The 18,028-nt window shown below is 39.4% G+C and overlaps 1 protein-coding gene and 1 pseudogene across 4 annotated transcripts; both read right to left on the minus strand.

The window, feature by feature from the left end:
• Positions 1–6,042: 6,042 nt before the first annotated feature.
• On the minus strand, positions 6,043–6,972 carry LOC126710529 (putative pectate lyase 17; annotated as a pseudogene).
• A 6,883-nt stretch (positions 6,973–13,855) lies between these two features.
• On the minus strand, positions 13,856–17,390 carry LOC126710526 (uncharacterized). 4 transcript variants are annotated; one of them, XM_050411033.1, is made up of 8 exons: positions 17,150–17,390; positions 16,635–16,797; positions 16,154–16,211; positions 15,723–15,791; positions 15,550–15,645; positions 15,076–15,165; positions 14,467–14,584; positions 13,856–14,057 (listed from the first exon to the last, which is right to left on the minus strand). In XM_050411033.1, exons 2-8 carry the CDS (start codon positions 16,781–16,783, stop codon positions 13,939–13,941), a joined length of 699 nt encoding a protein of 232 aa, XP_050266990.1. In that variant the 5' UTR covers positions 16,784–16,797; positions 17,150–17,390; the 3' UTR covers positions 13,856–13,938. The 4 variants fall into 4 exon arrangements, with proteins under 4 accessions (XP_050266990.1, XP_050266992.1, XP_050266989.1 ...); XM_050411035.1 differs by having other exon boundaries at positions 14,467–14,534; positions 17,115–17,390; XM_050411032.1 differs by having other exon boundaries at positions 17,115–17,390.
• Between the last annotated feature and the right edge of the window lie 638 nt (positions 17,391–18,028).

The following is an 18,028-nucleotide window of genomic DNA, read 5'->3' on the forward strand; positions in this document are numbered from 1 at the left end:
CTGTTTCTTTTTCATTAGCTTAAAAACAAAACAAAAAAACAAATGTGCATACCCAATAGCTCAAGTAACACTAATTTTTTGGAGGCGGTACATGGTAGATAGCTTCCAAGTATATAATCTTTTGTGTCATTATATGAATTCAAAGAATTTTTTTTTTAAATGTCGTTGTGGGCCAGAAAATTCATGGCCCAAGCCCGCTCTATAACAAGGCCCAGGGCCTGATCTGAGGAGACCTATTGTCAAGGATGAGTTTAATGCACAGATAAGATAAGTGAAAAGACTGCCAATACTGTAGTAGAGAACTCTGTGCCTGACAAACCCCTATTCTTGACCATACTATTCAACCTTTACGTTTACTCCCAACCACTTGAGGTATGGGCTGATAGGACAAGTCCTCTTCCCCGAAGGTAAAGCTTACACGTGGACCCTAAAGAGAGGAAGGAATATGAGTATAAAAGGAAACGAAAGCCAAGAGACAAAGGAAGAGGAAGAGGGGAAGAACTTGATGCTCCTCGGACTAAGTCCGAGGAGTCCAACCCCTCGGGCTACGACGCTGTAGGGCTTGGATGTTCAAACCGAACCCTTTTTTACATAAGCCCCCCTAAAATCAGGACCGGACCATCGCCCCGTGATCAAAGGCAAGCCTTTTAAGCCCACTCTCTACAAATCATACTGTGAGGGATCTTTTATGTACGAGCGCAACGTCATTCTTGGGCCGTTAAATAATCGTGTCCCTACAATTGGCGCCGTCTGTGGGAAGGCTTGCGCGTTGGCGCAGGTGGCGATTGAGTCAACTCTCTAGCAAGCAGAGATTCGCGGGTTTTCCTCCATCTGCGGCGACATGCAGTTGTTGTTCCGACATAAAGTTCTGCCAGGGGCTAGACCCTGCAGTGCCTACGGCGCGGGCAGCTCTAGGGGCTTCCGGCCTCAAGCCAACTCTCCCCGCCATGGTCAAGGGCCTGACCTTCGAAAAAGCAAATAAGTACAAAAAAGTACTCAAAAGAAAAAGCGCAAGTTTTGGACAGAACCAAGGTCTTGCATGGTCATCGAACTCAAGCCTATGGGGAAACCAAGTACTCAAAAGAAAAAGCACAAGTTTTGAACAGAACCAAGGCCTTGCATGGTCTCGGACTCAAGCCTATGGGGAAACCAAGTACTCAAAAGAAAAGGCACAAGTTTTGGACAGAACCAAGGCCTTGCATGGTCCTCGGACTCAAGCTTATGGGGAAACCAAGTACTCAAAAGAAAAAGCAAAAGTTTTGGACAGAACGAAGGCCTTGCATGGTCCTCGGACTCAAGCCTATGGGGAAACCAAGTACTCAAAAGAAAAAGCACAAGTTTTGGACAGAACCAAGGCCTTGCATGGTCCTCGGACTCAAGCCTATGGGGAAACCAAGTACTAAAAAAAAAAGCACAAGTTTTGGACAGAACCAAGGCCTTGCATGGTCCTCGGACTCAAGCCTATGGGGAAACCAAGTACTCAAAAGAAAAAACGCAAGTTTTGGACAGAACCAAGGCCTTGCATGGTCCTCAGACTCAAGCCTATGGGGAAACCAAGTACTCAAAAGAAAAAGCCCAAGTTTTGGACAGAACCAAGGCCTTGCATGGTCCTCGGACTCAAGCCTATGGGGAAACCAAGTACTCAAAAGAAAAAGCACAAGTTTTGGACAAAACCAAGGCCTTGCATGGTCCTCGGACTCAAGCTTATGGGGAAACCAAGTACTCAAAAGAAAAAGCACAAGTTTTGGACAGAACCAAGGCCTTGCATGGTCCTCGGACTCAAGCCTATGGGGAAACCAAGTACTCAAAAGAAAAAGCGCAAGTTTTGGACAGAACCAAGGCCTTGCATGGTCCTCAGACTCAAGCCTATGGGGAAACCAAGTACTCAAAAGAAAAAGCACAAGTTTTGGACAGAACCAAGGCCTTGCATGGTCCTCAGACTCAAGCCTATGGGGAAACCAAGTACTCAAAAGAAAAAGCACAAGTTTTGGACAGAACCAAGGCCATGCATGGTCCTCGGACTCAAGCCTATGGGGAAACCAAGTACTCAAAAGAAAAAGCGCAAGTTTTGGACAGAACCAAGGCCTTGCATGGTCCTCGGACTCAAGCCTATGGGGAAACCAAGTACTCAAAAGAAAAAGCACAAGTTTTGGACAGAACCAAGGCCTTGCATGGTCCTCGGACTCAAGCTTATGGGGAAACCAAGTACTCAAAAGAAAAACCGCAAGTTTTGGACAGAACCAAGGCCTTGCATGGTCCTCGGACTCAAGCCTATGGGGAAACCAAGTACTCAAAAGAAAAAGCGCAAGTTTTGGACAGAACCAAGGCCTTGCATGGTCCTCGGACTCAAGCTAATGGGGAAACCAAGTACTCAAAAGAAAAAGCACAAGTTTTGGACAGAACCAAGGCCTTGCATGGTCCTCGGACTCAAGCCTATGGAGAAACCAAGTACTCAAAAGAAAAAGCGCAAGTTTTGGACAGAACCAAGGCCTTGCATGGTCCTTGGACTCAAGCCTATGGGGAAACCAAGTACTCAAAAGAAAAAGCACAAGTTTCGGACAGAACCAAGGCCTTGCATGGTCCTCGGACTCAAGCCTATGGGGAAACCAAGTACTAAAAAAGAAAAAGCGCAAGTTTGGGACAGAACCAAGGCCTTGCATGGTCCTCGGACTCAAGCCTATGAGGACACCAAGTACTCAAAAGAAAAAGCACAAGTTTTGGACAGAACCAAGGCCTTGCATGGTCCTCGGACTCAAGCCTATGGGGAAACCAAATACTCAAAAGAAAAAGCACATGTTTTGGACAGAACCAAGGCCTTGCGTGGTCCTCGGACTCAAGCCTATGGGGAAACCAAGTACTCAAAAGAAAAACCGCAAGTTTTGGACAGAACCAAGGCCTTGCATGGTCCTCGGACTCAAGCCTATGGGGAAACCAAGTACTCAAAAGAAAAAGCACAAGTTTTGGACAGAACCAAGGTCTTGCATGGTCCTCGGACTCAAGCCTATGGGGAAACCAAGTACTCAAAAGAAAAAGCACAAGTTTTGGACAGAACCAAGGCCTTGCATGGTCCTCGGACTCAAGCCTATGGGGAAACCAAGTACTCAAAAGAAAAACCGCAAGTTTTGGACAGAACCAAGGCCTTGCATGGTCCTCGGACTCAAGTCTATGGGGAAACCAAGTACTCAAAAGAAAAAGCGCAAGTTTTGGACAGAACCAAGGCCTTGCATGGTCCTCGGACTCAAGCCTATGGGGAAACCAAGTACTCAAAAGAAAAAGCACAAGTTTTGGACAGAACTAAGGCCTTGTATGGTCCTCGGACTCAAGCCTATGGGGAAACCAAGTACTCAAAAGAAAAAGCACAAGTTTTTGACAGAACCAAGGTCTTGCATGGTCCTCGGACTCAAGCCTATGGGAAAACCAAGTACTCAAAAGAAAAAGCGCAAGTTTTGGACAGAACCAAGACCTTGCATGGTCCTCGGACTCAAGCCTATGGGGAAACCAAGTACTCAAAAGAAAAACCGCAAGTTTTGGACAGAACCAAGGCCTTGCATGGTCCTCGGACTCAAGCCTATGGGGAAACCAAGTACTCAAAAGAAAAACCGCAAGTTTTGGACAGAACCAAGGCCTTGCATGGTCCTCGGACTCAAGCCTATGGGGAAACCAACTACTTAAAAGAAAAACTACATTACATGGACCTTAGAATCTATCCGAGGAGAACTCTCCATTAACAATTGGGTTAATTCCTAAACTGCATGGATTCTCAAGTCTGCTCTCGAATCCTCAGTACCAAAGGGATTGATGCAATATAGAGCAATATGTTACCAAAAACAAAATCAGAGTCCGTTACTGCTCGGTTACCCCCTCGGATGAATTATTTAGAGTTATCGTTCTCGGATGGTCTCCTCGCACTTATTACAGAATATTCAGCTGTTATCTCGGTTAGTTTCCTAAGTTTAATTTACTGTGAATTATCGTTATTATGCCTGGTAATGTCGGTAAATTAAAATTAGTTGGATTATGTTTCAAGGTTTCCTGCTCTAAGTATTATTGAAGAAAAACACACATGGAGCACACCCATTCACAAAGTAGTGTTGCAAAAAAGAAAAATATTCAAAACAAGTAAATAAATTTCCCTTTTATTAAAACAAAGAAATAGTACAGCGTACAATGAAAAGCTGGAATCAGTTTATATTAAAGCTAACTACATAATCGAAAAGAAAGATACAAGAGAATAAGATAAAGTCGAGGGGGTAGTACAGAGGAGAGGTTGGCTACTGCTTCGAGACTTTGTTCTTCCTCAACACTTTTACATGCCCATAACTCAGGCAACAAAAGAACCCAACGTGAGGCCCGCACCATTGAAGAAAAGGTGCAGAGAGAGCCCAGCTTCAGGCTAGCGCAGCTGAAGAAAAGGTGCAGGGAACCCAACTTGAGGCCCACACCGTTGAAGAGAAGGTGCCGGGAACCGGAAGTTGAGGAGCCTACACCAAAATTTGCCTGCGACAAGGCAGACGGCGCTGATGGCAGAAAATCTTTCTTCTGACACACCAAAAATCTGGCGTGACCAGAACCTGCTTCAGATTTTGACTAAAAGAGGGGAGGGTACCGTCCCCACCACGTCTAAGTGGGAAGACACCTTAAATCTGTGCCTCCCCTGCCTAGGCCACATCACTTTACGTCTTGGAAGGGTCCGATGCCTCTGTGGCGGGTGAAGTTCCTACATCTCCACCCAAGCCTCAAACATATGGCGCAAAGGGAAGATGACACCGGAGGAGGGAACTGAGTATGGACAAAGGGTTATGATTCTAAAGAGAGCAGAAGGGTCTATATGCCAGGAGAGCAACCACCTGTCCTACTTATATAAAGGGTAAGGAGGTGTCATTTAATTTAATTTGAGCAGATTCCCAAGACACGCTGCAGACATGGCAGCTCTGGCTCAATTTCCCACACCATCCACAACCGTAGGATCTCAAGATCCTCGGGAAGGCGCGCTTCGATTGTTGAAACTTCAGAGTACTCGCGAACGAAGGGATGACTCTTGACTTGGCACGTCTCCCATGTGAATGTTAAAACACAAGTATGAGTGGAGTGCAGAACTTGAACGAGCCGTGATGTGGGCCCAAAGTCACCAAGACCCTCCTCCCCAACTAAAAGTCGGGCAGCAGGATTTTGAGGGGCTATTGTGGGCCAGAAAATTCATGGCCCAGGCCCGCTCTATATCAAGGCCCAAGGCTTGATCTGAGGAGACCTATTGTCAAGGATGAGTTTAATGCACGGATAAGATAAGTGAAAAGACTGCCAATACTGTAATAGAGAACTCTGTGCTTGACAGGCCCCTATTCTTGACCATGCTATTCAACCTTTACGTCTACTCCCAACCACTTGAGGTATGGGCTGATAGGACAAGTCCTCTTCCCCGAAGGTAAAGTTTACACGTGGACCCTAAAGAGAGGAAGGAATACGAGTATAAAAGGAAACGAAAGCCAAGAGACAAAGGAAGAGGAAGAGGGGAAGAACTTGATGCTCCTCGGACTAAGTCCGAGGAGTCTAACCCCTCAGGCTACGACGCTGTAGGGCTTGGATGTTCAAACAGAACCCTTTTTTACATGAGCCCCCCTAAAATCAAGACCGGACCATCGCCCCGTGATCAAAGGCAAGCCTTTTAAGCCCACTCTCTTCAAATCATATTGTGAGGGATCTTTTATGTACGAGCCCAACGTCATTCTTGGGCCGTTAAATAATCGTGTCCCTACAGTCGTCAACTGAAAAATGCCCCCTAAATATTCATATCATTAGTATATATGATCTTAACAACTGCACAACAAATTTTGTTTTATTTGATAGGAACTACACAACAATTGATCTTTGATGGGAGTAATAAAATGATGAAAATCATTCACATTTACTCTTCAAACTCTTTGCCTCAGCATCTAAACCGTGACAAATTTTGTTTTATTTGATAGGAACTACACAACAATTAATCTTTGATGGGAGCAATAAAATGATGAAAATCATTCAGATTTACTCTTCAAACTCTTTGCCTCAGCATCTAAACCGTGGGGTGCATCATAAAGCACCTACTAATTTTGTCAATGACTTCATTGTTCTTGCGTCTGCAACTCGGAAAGCTTGTTCACGGTTATAGTTTGGCTTTACCCCACCAGCACCTGTTTCAATGAATCTAGCTCCATTTTCAAATACATCATTCACTGAGTAGAATTTCCATCACCCTCTTTCACCATTTCTCCACATCACCTGTTAATATTAATATTATGCATTGTGTATGTGTTAGTACTAGTAAAATACATTTTTATTACTTAAAAGATAATGGAAGTATTGAAATTTTACCTCTTTATTTCCTGATTTCGGTGCAATGAAAAGGTTGGCTTGACTCTTGACACTAGGATTCATGCTCCCCCCTATAGCATATTGCATCCATCCCTGGTAAAGGTTGTTCACCATGCGCATATCCAAATCGAATCCTGAAAAGTTTATTTGTGTGCATTAAATAGCTAATTTAATATATTATCGTAGCAACTTCATAAAGTTATGATTGATAATCATTGGTTTATTCCTACAAGTCCTTGAATGTGGTGGATCAATTACCTTGGCATCCTTTGGTTGCAATTAGGTCCAAAATGATTGTACATAACCGTGACCTTCATGTTCTTGTCACGCAAGTACCCATCATCATGTTCAAGAAGCATGATCTTGTCCTAATTTTTGAACCAGTTGTTGGAGATGGTGATATCTGTAGAACCTCGAGTTACATCAAGTAGACCACCCTCACTCTTATAAAAGTGTGTTATGGTCAAGCCAAACCTTTGATGCAGTAACCAATCTGATTGCCTCTCCATCAACTTGACTTAATGAAACTATCTTTGAGTCTGGACCCATTACTATGCTAGGTGGTTGGGATTGGCAATGGTGGACTCAAAGACCATGAATGATTATGTTGTTTTGCTATTGATATATAAGGTATATTTTAGCACCAGATCAACTTTATAAAATAAATAAAAAATAAAAAAAAAATCTAATTGTAACGAACAATGTTAGGGAAAAATCATCACAATTAGTACAACGTCATTTTTAGGTGAAATCATCAATGATATTGCTTTTATTGCATGTCAATCTCCAGCAATTATCAATCGCATTCATTTTTAAGCCAGTGATCTTTGTTTTCTTAGCAAGACTAACATTAGGAGTGGAGAGCAAAACAATGACAAGAACCAAAGCAAAGTGCCAAAGGATGGCAATGTTAATGCCTTTCAAAGCCATATTCATGTGCATGTACTAACTCAAACTCAGAGAAAATGAGGCAGGTTGTACTGATTTGCAAATAATTAGAGTGGAGAGGGATATATATATATATATATATAGAGAGAGAGAGAGAGAGAGAGAGAGAGAGAGAGAGGTGGAATGGTTAGTAATGTAAATGAGTTTGTTTTGGTGGTTTTAAAGTGGATACTGAGGAGTGTAGGACACAAAAGAAGCTACTAATAGGTATTGGTTTTGCTTCCTCACCCCAATTTGAAATAGTTAGGTAGCTATAATTGTGTAGTAGCCAAGATGACAGAAAAAGTGAGTGTTTGTGTCATTGCTGGGATATAGATTACGTAAGATTTTAAACTTTCACGTATAAATTAAGATAGTAGTTACAATTGGCTTCTCTCAAGTAAGGGTTTTTTTGCTAAGAGATACAATGGATGTGAACTACCTATAATAAGAACGAGTTGTTATTATACTATCGTAAATTCTAATTTACGTATTTAATTTAATTTTTTTTTTAAATGTGATTAGAGTGTGTGACACACATAACATGATGATATCTTTTGATTTGAAGGTGTCAACTAATCTAATTGGTTCAATCTCTCGGTATCAAATAATTAAGCTATTATAATTATCATAACTATTTGTCTAGTTCTATTTTGTAATATATTATAAATTAATTTTATAGCATATAAGAAAACCCATCGATCTCTCTAACCGGAAAATAAAATTTTCTATTTTTATTTTTAAAATCGCTGTGCAAGTTTACAAAAACTTGTCACAATCTCACTTCGACTTCTAGAGCATTGTTATACATTTTATTTGTTGCATAATCTGTCTTAGCAACTTTTAAGTTCTCTGGCCTCAAAAATTTCATCAAGCCGCTTCAAATTCAACTTCAATTTTTACTTAGCCTCGGCCTCTTTCACAGTAACTTATCTGCTGGTATTTAAGATTAGTGAATTTGGTGTTCTGGAGTTTGAGAGAACTGTAGGAATGCAAGCAAGCAGATCAAATGACTTCAAGTAAGTCTTCAACCCATAATCTCTAGTTATATCCCCATGGTTGGTAATGATGGCTAGAAGGATTTGAAACAGCATTTAATACTAGCATCTAACGCTAAATCAATTCTAATGGAATACGAGTTTGAGATGTATATTTTTTAATAAATTTATATTAGAATAGGTACTCTCAATCCAAACTTACATTTTCTTATAACTTAGCTTTTTCATTCTTGAGTAAGTGAATTGAAATAGACCGAAGTAGACCAAAATATTGGACTAAAATTCTATGGCTCAATAAGGGCACAACAAAAACAAATGCTACGCTTCAGCTTGAATATATAATTATTAAGATGTATTGCTATAGCTCATTTTCATCAACTTTAAGGTATGGAGATAATAAAGATAGAAAATGCTAACAAGTAAGATAGAAAATGCTAACAAGTGCCCTTAAGGTACTGGTTAAGAATCCAATTAAAAAAAGTTTTCATGAAAAGAGAAAAAAAAGCAATTAATGTTTTGATAATTTTTTTTCATTTCCCATAAAAGTCATGGAAAGAGAAAAAAAAGCAATTAATGTTTTGATAATTTTTTTCATTTCCCATAAAAGTGATTTCAAAACTTTCTTTAACTGGATTCTTAACCAGTGCCCTAAGGGCACTCATTAGCTTTATTTATTTTTAGTTTATACTCACCCAAAATGGATCGAACTAGGTGTTTATTATCTCTATCTCTTAAAATTAATTAAAATGACATATGGTTCACTATGTAGGAGCGGTACTGAACCTTTCAACCTAGTCCTGAATAATGCAGTAGCATACAATTATGAATACAATGGTTTTTTTTTTTTTTTTTTTTGGGTGAGTATAAACAAAATAAATAAATAAATAGTGACTTCAATTATGAATACAATGGTTTTTTTTTTTTTTTTTGGGTGAGTATAAACAAAATAAATAAATAAATAAATAGTGACTTCACCCAAGGTATTTGTGGGGCCTGAAATTTGGAATCCCGACCCACTTCACATTAATGGCCCAAAGCTCAAGCCGAGGAGCCCTACTGCAGAGGAGGTATGAGGAGAACCCCTTGATGGCCCAATAATATAGCCGAGGGCAACCCCACGCTCAACGCCTCACAAAACGCCTGAAGAAAAGGACAAACTCAGTACAAGAGCAGTACAAGCTAGAAAGCTGCCAACACCATAACGTGGAGCCCAGCACCTGACAAACTCATACCCCATACCATGCTATCCAGCTTTTCCCAATCACTCTGACGTGAAAATTGATAGGACGAGTAACTGCCCCAAACAAGGAGAAACTGACACGTAGATGAAGAAGGGAAATCGAATACTAGTATAAAAGGGAAAAAAGGAGGAGAAAGAGAGGGGGAGAGGGAAGACCCCCGGAGAAAGAAGGAAGAAAAAGGAGGAATGGTGAGAATGTAATGCTCCTCGGACTAATTCCGAGGAGTCAAACTTTTCAAACTACATTGATGCAAGGCTCTGCTATACAGTCCAGACTCATCTTTGTATGATTGCTCATGAAACCGGGACCAGATCGAAACCCAGCGCCCAAAGGCAGGCCTTTCCAAACCCACTCTCTACAAATCATATTGTTCGGGCCCTTTACACACGAGCCCAACGTCATCCTTGGGTCGTTAAAAATCGTGTCCCTACAATTGGCGCCGTCTGTGGGAAGGCTTGCGCGTTGGCCCAGGTGTCGGTGGAGTCAACTCTTTAGCAAGTAGAGGTTCGCGGGGTTTCCTCCATCTCCGACGACATGCAGTTGTTGCTCCGACATAAACTTTTGCTAGGGGCTACGCCCTGCAGTGCCAACGGCGCGGGCAGCTCTAGGGGCTTCCGGCCTCAAGCCGACTCTCCCCGCCATGGTCTAGGGGCTGACCTTCGAAAAACAAATAAATACAGAGAAAAAACTACTCAAAAGAAAACTCACAAGTTTTGGATTGAACCAAGGCCTTACATGGTCCTCGGACTCAAGCCTATGGGGAAACCAAGTACTCAAAGAAAAAACTACAAGTTTTGGACAGAACCAAGGCCTTGCATGGTCCTCGGACTCAATCCTATGGGGAAACCAAGTACTCAAAGAAAAAACTACAAGTTTTGGACAGAACCAAGGCCTTGCATGGTCCTCGGACTCAATCCTATGGGGAAACCAAGTACTCAAAGAAAAAACTACAAGTTTTGAACAGAACCAAGGCCTTGCATGGTCCTCGGACTCAAGCCTATGGGGAAACCAAATACTCAAAAGAAAAATTACAAGTTTTGGACAGAACCAAGGCCTTGCATGGTCCTCGGACTCAAGCCTATGGGGAAACCAAGTACTCAAAAAAACTACAAGTTTTGCCTTGCATGGTCCTCGGACTCAAGCCTATGGGGAAACCAAGTACTCAAAGAAAAAACTACAAGTTTTGGACAGAACCAAGGCCTTGCATGGTCCTCGAACTCAAGCCTATGGGGAAACCAAGTACTCAAAAGAAAAATTACAAGTTTTGGACAGAACCAAGGCCTTGCATGGTCCTCGGACTCAAGCCTATGGGGAAACCAAGTACTCAAAAAAAAAACTACAAGTTTTGGACAGAACCAAGGCCTTGCATGGTCCTCGGACTCAAACCTATGGGGAAACCAAGTACTTAAAAGAAAAATTACAATTTTTGGACAGAACTAAGGCCTTGCATGGTCCTCGGACTCAAGCCTATGGGGAAACCAAGTACACAGAAAAAACTACAAGTTTTAGACAGAACCAAGGCCTTGCATGGTCCTCGGACTCAAGCCTATGGGGAAACCAAGTACTTAGAAGAGACAATACGGGGATTGGACACAACCTGGACGTTATATGACCCTTAGAATCTACCCCGCGAAAGAGTTCCCCATTGATCAGTGGGCTAATCCCAAAGCTACATGGATTCCCCAGCATACCCTCGGATCCTTGGTACCAGAGGAATTGGTGCGACTGCAATATAGTGCCATACGTTGTCAGAACGCAGTTAGAGTCCCTCATTGCTCGGTTACCCCCTCAGATGAATTATTTAGAGTTTATCGTTCTCGGACGGTCTCCTCGCACGTATTACGGAATATTCAGCTGTTATCTCGGTTAGTTTCCTGAGTTTAATTTACTGAGAATTATCGTTATTATGCCTAGCAATGTCGGTAAATTAGAATTAGTCGGATTATGTTTCAAGGTTTCCTGCTCTAAGTATCATTGAAGAAAAACACACATGGAGCACACCCATTCACAAAGTAGTTATTGCAAAAAAGAAAAATATTCAAAATAAGTAAATAAATTCCTCTTTTATTAAGACAAAGAAATAGTACAGCGTACAATGAAAAGCTGAAATAAGATTATGTTAAAGCTAACTACATAAGCGAAAAGAAAGATACAAGAGAATAAAGAGAAAGCCGAGGAAGTAGTACAGAGGAGAAGTTGGCTGCTGTTTCAAGACTTTGTTCAAGGAAAACCATTCCTCAACACTTTTACATGCCTATAACTCAGGCAGCCAAAGAACCCAACTCGGGGCCTGCCCCGTTGAAGAAAAGGCGTAGAGAGCCCGACTTCGGGCTAGCGGAGCTGAAAAAAGATGCAGGGAACCCAACTTGAGGCCAGCACCGTTGAAGAAAAGGTGCAGGCAGCCGGAAGTTGATGGGCCTCCACAAAACCACGCCTACGGTATCGCAGACGGCGCTGATGGCGGAAAACCTTTCTTCTGACACACTAAAAATCTGGTGTGACCAGAACCTACTTCGGATTTTGACTGAAAGAGGGGAGGGTACCGTTCCCACCATATCCAAGCGAGAGGACACCTTAAACCTGTGCCTCCCCTGCCCAGACCACATCACTTTAAGTCTTGGAAGGGTCCAGTGCCTCTGTGGCGGGTGAAGTTCCTCCACATCCACCTAAACCTCAAACATATTGCACTAAGGGAGGACGACACTGGATGTGGGAACTGGTTATGGACAAAGGGTTATGATTCTGAAGAGAGCAGAAGGGTTTATATGCCAGGAGAACAACCACCTGTCCTACTTATATAAAGGGTAAGGAGGTGTCATTTAATTTAATTTGAGCAGATTCCCAAGAAACGCTGCAGGCAAGGCAGCTCTGGCACAATTTCCAACGCTATCCACCACCACAAGATTTAAAGGTCCTCGTGAAGGCGCGCCTCGAATACTGAAATGACAAAGGGCACTGCGCGGATGAAGAATAAAGTAATGCCTCTTAATTCGGCACATCTCCCATGCAAATGGAAGGACACAAGCAGCAGTAAGGCACGAAACTTGAACAAGTCACGAGGTGGGCTCAGCATCACCAAAACCCTCATTCCCAACTAAAAAATCGGGAAGCAGAATTTCGAGGGGCTATTATGGGGCCTGAAATTTGGAATCCCGACCCACTTCACATTAATGGCCCAAAACCCAAGCCGAGAAGCCCTACTGCCGAGGAGATATGAGGAGAACCCCTTGATGGCCCAATAATATAGCCGAGGACAACCTCACGCTCAACGCCTCACAAAACGCCTGAAGAAAAGGACAAACTCAGTACAAGAGCAGTACAAGCTAGAAAGCTGCCAACATCATAACGTGGAGCCCAGCACCTGACAAACCCATACCCCATACCATGCTATCCAGTTTTTCCCAACCACTCTGACGTGAAGATTGATAGGACGAGTAACTGCCCCAAACAAGGAGAAACTGACAAGTAGATGAAGAAGGGAAATCGAATACTAGTATAAAAGGGAAAAAAGGAGGAGAAAGAGAGGGGGAGAGGGAAGACCCCCGGAGAAAGAAGGAAGAAAAATGAGGAATGGTGAGAATGTAATGCTCCTCGGACTAATTCCGAGGAGTCAAACTTTTCAAACTACATTGATGCAAGGCTCTGCTATACAGTCCAGACTCATCTTTGTATGATCGCTCATGAAACCGGGACCAGACCGAAACCCAACGCCCAAAGGCAGGCCTTTCCAAACCCACTCTCTACAAATCATATTGTTCGGACCCTTTACACACGAGCCCAACGTCATCCTTGGGTTGTTAAAAATCGTGTCCCTACAGTATTCATATTACATGTATTTTTTTTATTATAATTAACATTTAGGTTTAAGAATGTATATTTTCTCCAAAAATAAAAAGGTTCAAGAATGTATAAAATCATGATAGTAAAAAGTGATTATTTTATCATGATTGGTAAGTTACAATTAGTTTTGAGAATGTATAAAGACATAATACAATATTGTATACATTAATAAATTTCTCTTTTTAAGTATGAAAAGAAAATGATGATATGACCACTAATATAACTCAACAAAAATGTAGCAATAATAAATGATAGTACCCTTTAACTATTATATATTTTTACTATATAAATTATATATAGATAAATAAGAGACTTTATTTGATATCAATTTGTCGGGATGACTACAAAATTGAAGATTTAATAACAAAGTTAGTAATTCATCCTTGAATCAAAAAAGATAATAAAATACTCAAGGAAAAAAAAAAAAAAAAAAAAAAAAAAGGAACCAAAATTTCTTTTTGACCGAGTGACAGGTGCAATTTTTAAATTTTTGAGGAAGCCTTACTTCTAATAGAATTTTTTTATAAAAAAAAAGTAACATTCATAAAGTTCCCATCACGATCATTAACAAATTTTACAACAAATTATAGAGCATGTAAAGATTTAAATAATCCACTTGGTTTGTAGCTGTCTTCAATAAATGCTCCATGCATCCACAGCTCCTTTTTTTCCCCCAATGCCTGCCTTGTTAGTGAGCTATAGCCTATAGTAATTCATCAGATTTAAATATCAAAGACATGTAATTTTAATGAATAGACAGTTTTTAAAAAAAATTGCAATTTTTTATTCCGGTAGGACCATGATTTCAGGGCAACTCAAGTGAAACATGACGATGAACTAAATTGTCACATAATATTGCTTCAACAACCATGTTGTGACTTGTGACTTTTTTCTCTTTTTTTTATTTTTTTTTTATTTTTTAAGTAGAATAGATCTATTAAAAAATGAAAACACTTCATGTTCATGATGATGAACACAAACAGTTCGAAAAATTATAATGCAAAGCTAAGAGAATTGTGAAACTCAAAAACAGAGGTACATCTATGTTGTGATTTGTGAGTACAACATTCATTAAACAGTCCTGATATGTACATGAATACCAAGCAACTTACATCCATTTAGAGACATCTTACTCTGCTGCTTCCAACTTGATCTTCCTGTTAACATAATCCAGGTATCCCTGCCCAAAATGCCAGCATATGAGACAGCTCTGAATTCAGAATAACTGCTCTGAAAACACCTTCAAACTAACTGTTCAAATATTGCATAACTATTCTCAGATTTAGTCTATTTAAGACTTCAATAGATATTTAAATTTTCAGAATGTTGAAAGTTCTATAAGCAAGATACCCCCAAATAATAATATTAATAATAATAATATTTACTATGGCCTGCTTTCTTACTGCCAGCGTTATTCCGTCTTTTTTAGTTTCTGTAATCAATCTTTAGTACATTTTAGTCACCTCTTGCCTATATTACAATTTACACATTTTTTAATATGTAAATCTCTAATCCTACCAGGGTAAATCTTGAATGTATTACATTTTAAATAGACATTAATATCTAGATCATACCAGTTTGTTGTCTGATAGCACATGGATGAGTACATTGTGCTTAATATAACAATTGGAGTCCATTGCATTTTACATTGATGAATTCCGTGTTAAATATGCAAAGCACAGTTGATTTTTTGATGGAATGCATAAAAGAATGAATATTACCTGGAGTATTCCCACAGCAGCAAACTTGTCAATTATTGTCTTTGACTGGACTGGATGTAAATTCAAAGGCTTTAACAGTAATTCCACATTCTGCAAAATAGTAACATGAACTCTTAAGACTCTTTTAACATTTAGTAATAAGAACACAGATAACCAGATGTAAATTGAGATTGAGATGCATAAATCATTATAATTTGCCAAATCTAGCTTTTGCAGTTCATCCAACATTTCCTAGGCAAAGGCCAGGTTTCCAGTAGCAAGCTACCCAAACAATGAAATTGACATTTTCAACATTTTGGAAAGGAAAATCACAGAGCTCACATAGTAATCATAATATTAGGTTGACACAAGGTAATCCAAGTACATCATCAGATTAATTAAAAACCTTCCACATGTGCTCTGTATCTATAGCTATGCCACAATTTATACATATGAAACTTCACTAAATCTCACAATATAGCCAAATGGACCAACCTTAGATGTAAAACTCTCATCCCAATACGTGTAGTTTAAATCTTTGAGTTTCCCCGTTTTACAGAGATCATCAATGAAAAGCTTCACTTGCACAGCCTAATCATGGTGGAAAATTAAAATGCAGTCAGGGAAAGAACAAGAATCTATATAAATTGCTCCACTAGAAAACTCACATCAGGAGCACTTCTTCGTCTGTCAAAAGGGCAGCCAACAACAAAGCCCACCAGAGAAAGTTCAGAGATCTGTACATGAACAGAAGAAGCCGTTTATGACTCTGACTTTGGTCTGAAGATAGCTCAAACTTCAACACCACCCAACATAAATACCCAATTTATCTAGATAGAGAACTTCTTGCAGGAAAAAAAAAAAAAAAAAAAAAAAAGCCTCTTGCTACACCAAGTAGACAATACCATTTTGAAATAGACATAATAACAAGACTCAATCCATGACACTAGCACAATTGTTCAGATTATTCGATCATAGGATACCATCATTTGATTTAAGATGATACTACAGACAATCATTTCGATTTATAACCTTCTTCCGAATTTACAATGACAACAAAATACAATCTTATAAAAGAAAATCAACAGAAAGTACTCACCAGACTTTGAAAGTCACTAACCATTAGATCAATGTTCGATTTCTTCCTTAGCAGAACACTGCAGCATCACAATAATTGACATTTAAACAAAGCTTCAATGAGAACACTAACATAAAATGGGGAAAAGAGGAGCCCTGAAGAGGGATATGCTGCTCCTTTTTTTTCTTTTTTTTTTTGCTAAATGAAAAAGGGGGTCTCCGATGTGGACTCATTGACCCCACGTCACATGACTGCAATGGGTAATACCACCTGTATCACAGAGGCCGTGAAAGAGCTATCACTCAAACCGCTCACCAAGTGAAGCAATACAAGAACTCCTACCATCAAGCCACACTCCGTGGTGGTAAGAGGGATATGCTGCTCTAGTCTATAAAATTAGAGATTCAACATTTACTGACCATACCATATACTGGGTGGCCTTTAAAATGCATTGTCAGGCATAGTTTCATGGTATTATAAAAAGTATAAGATATCAGATTACCTTAAAGGTGAAGCTATCTTATTGTGAGTGTCTGAAACAGCAAGTCCAACATACTTATCACCAACATCCAGACCAAGCAAACGACCCCGTTTTACTGCTTTTGACGAGAGCAAATCATGGAACAAGTTCAACGGCTTCACGTACCTCATTACTCAACCAGACCCTTCAACAACAAAAAACAAAACCTTTTATTTGTCACTCTCTGAAATACGTTTTAAGCAAATTAAAATTACAAAAATGAACAACATGGGCAATAATATTTTTACTTCCAAAATGCGAAGAAATAAACTTTTTTTTTTTTTTTTAAATGCATTAAGTCCAGCTTTTCGGCACAAAGTTCATTTTCATTGCAGCATTTTTACGAACAGTTAGTACACAGAGATCAAATGCTAACATATTTCTACTGTGACATATTTTTTCACAAACACTTTTGGAGCAAAAAGTTAAACAGAGAGAGAGAGAGAGAGAGAGATTCATTACAAGTGAAATTCAATGTTTCAGACGAAGTGAGTTACTGTTCAGAATGGTTTCAATGTTTCAGACGAAACTCTCAAAATGGGTACAGAGTCTACAGACCCAATTATACCAATTTATGATAAGTAGTAATTGAGGGTTACTTTTGATTTTTTTTTTTTTTTTGAGAAGCTTTTTTGTTGGTTTAACTAGATAGTTGGGAGAGAGAATATTTGAATTATGTATATTTTTGTTAGAAATACCAAGATACTAATTTAATTACAAGGCTTTTGTAAACATAGTAATTTGTTGGTATCATTCAACTTGAGATTTTTAGGCATTTAGTAGATTTTTTTTAATATATAATAACATTTTTTATAAAAATTTTCTTTAGGTAAAGTACGTGCCTACTACGTGGTATATGGATGCTTTTTTTTTTTTTTTTTTTTGAGAATCATCTAGATGCATTTAAATGCATTTATTTTCTTTCCATTTTTTTAGACTATATGATTTTTTCCTCTCATTTTGAAGGTTTAGAGGTATTATGATAATTTTAAACCTCTTAACATTATTTTGGTCATTTTTGAATGTATTGAGGATATTTTTTCATTTTAAATATTTGGGATATATTTTTTATTTTTTATGTAAATATTATATATATATATATACATACACACACATAATTAGATATAAATAGGCTAGATTTTACCTTAAATAATTGGACTGGGTTGAGTTGGGTTGGGTTTAAATCATAACTACTTTGTTAAATAAGTAATAAATAGGTAAAAGCTATTTGAAAATCCAACCCATTCATAACCCCAAACTTATTGTTAGGACTTTGACAATGTTTTGTATTCATACCATTTTAATGGTTATTTTCTATACATTGTTGACATTGAGTAAAATGCGGAAAGTCATTTAGAAGGGATGAATGAAATTGT

Source organism: Quercus robur, chromosome 12 (genome assembly GCF_932294415.1).
Source record: "Quercus robur chromosome 12, dhQueRobu3.1, whole genome shotgun sequence".
NCBI lineage: Eukaryota > Viridiplantae > Streptophyta > Magnoliopsida > Fagales > Fagaceae > Quercus > Quercus robur.

Bases quoted from the DNA above. Each gene is read 5' to 3' on its own strand.
- LOC126710526 (XM_050411033.1), bottom strand. From the start codon at position 16,783: ATGAGGTACGTGAAGCCGTTGAACTTGTTCCATGATTTGCTCTCGTCA. The intron at 16,212-16,634 runs GTAATCTGATAT...GTGATGCTGCAG, and splicing joins AAGATAGCTTCACCTTTAAG to TGTTCTGCTAAGGAAGAAAT. The intron at 14,058-14,466 runs GTAAGTTGCTTG...GAATTACTATAG, and splicing joins TAAGATGTCTCTAAATGGAT to GCTATAGCTCACTAACAAGG.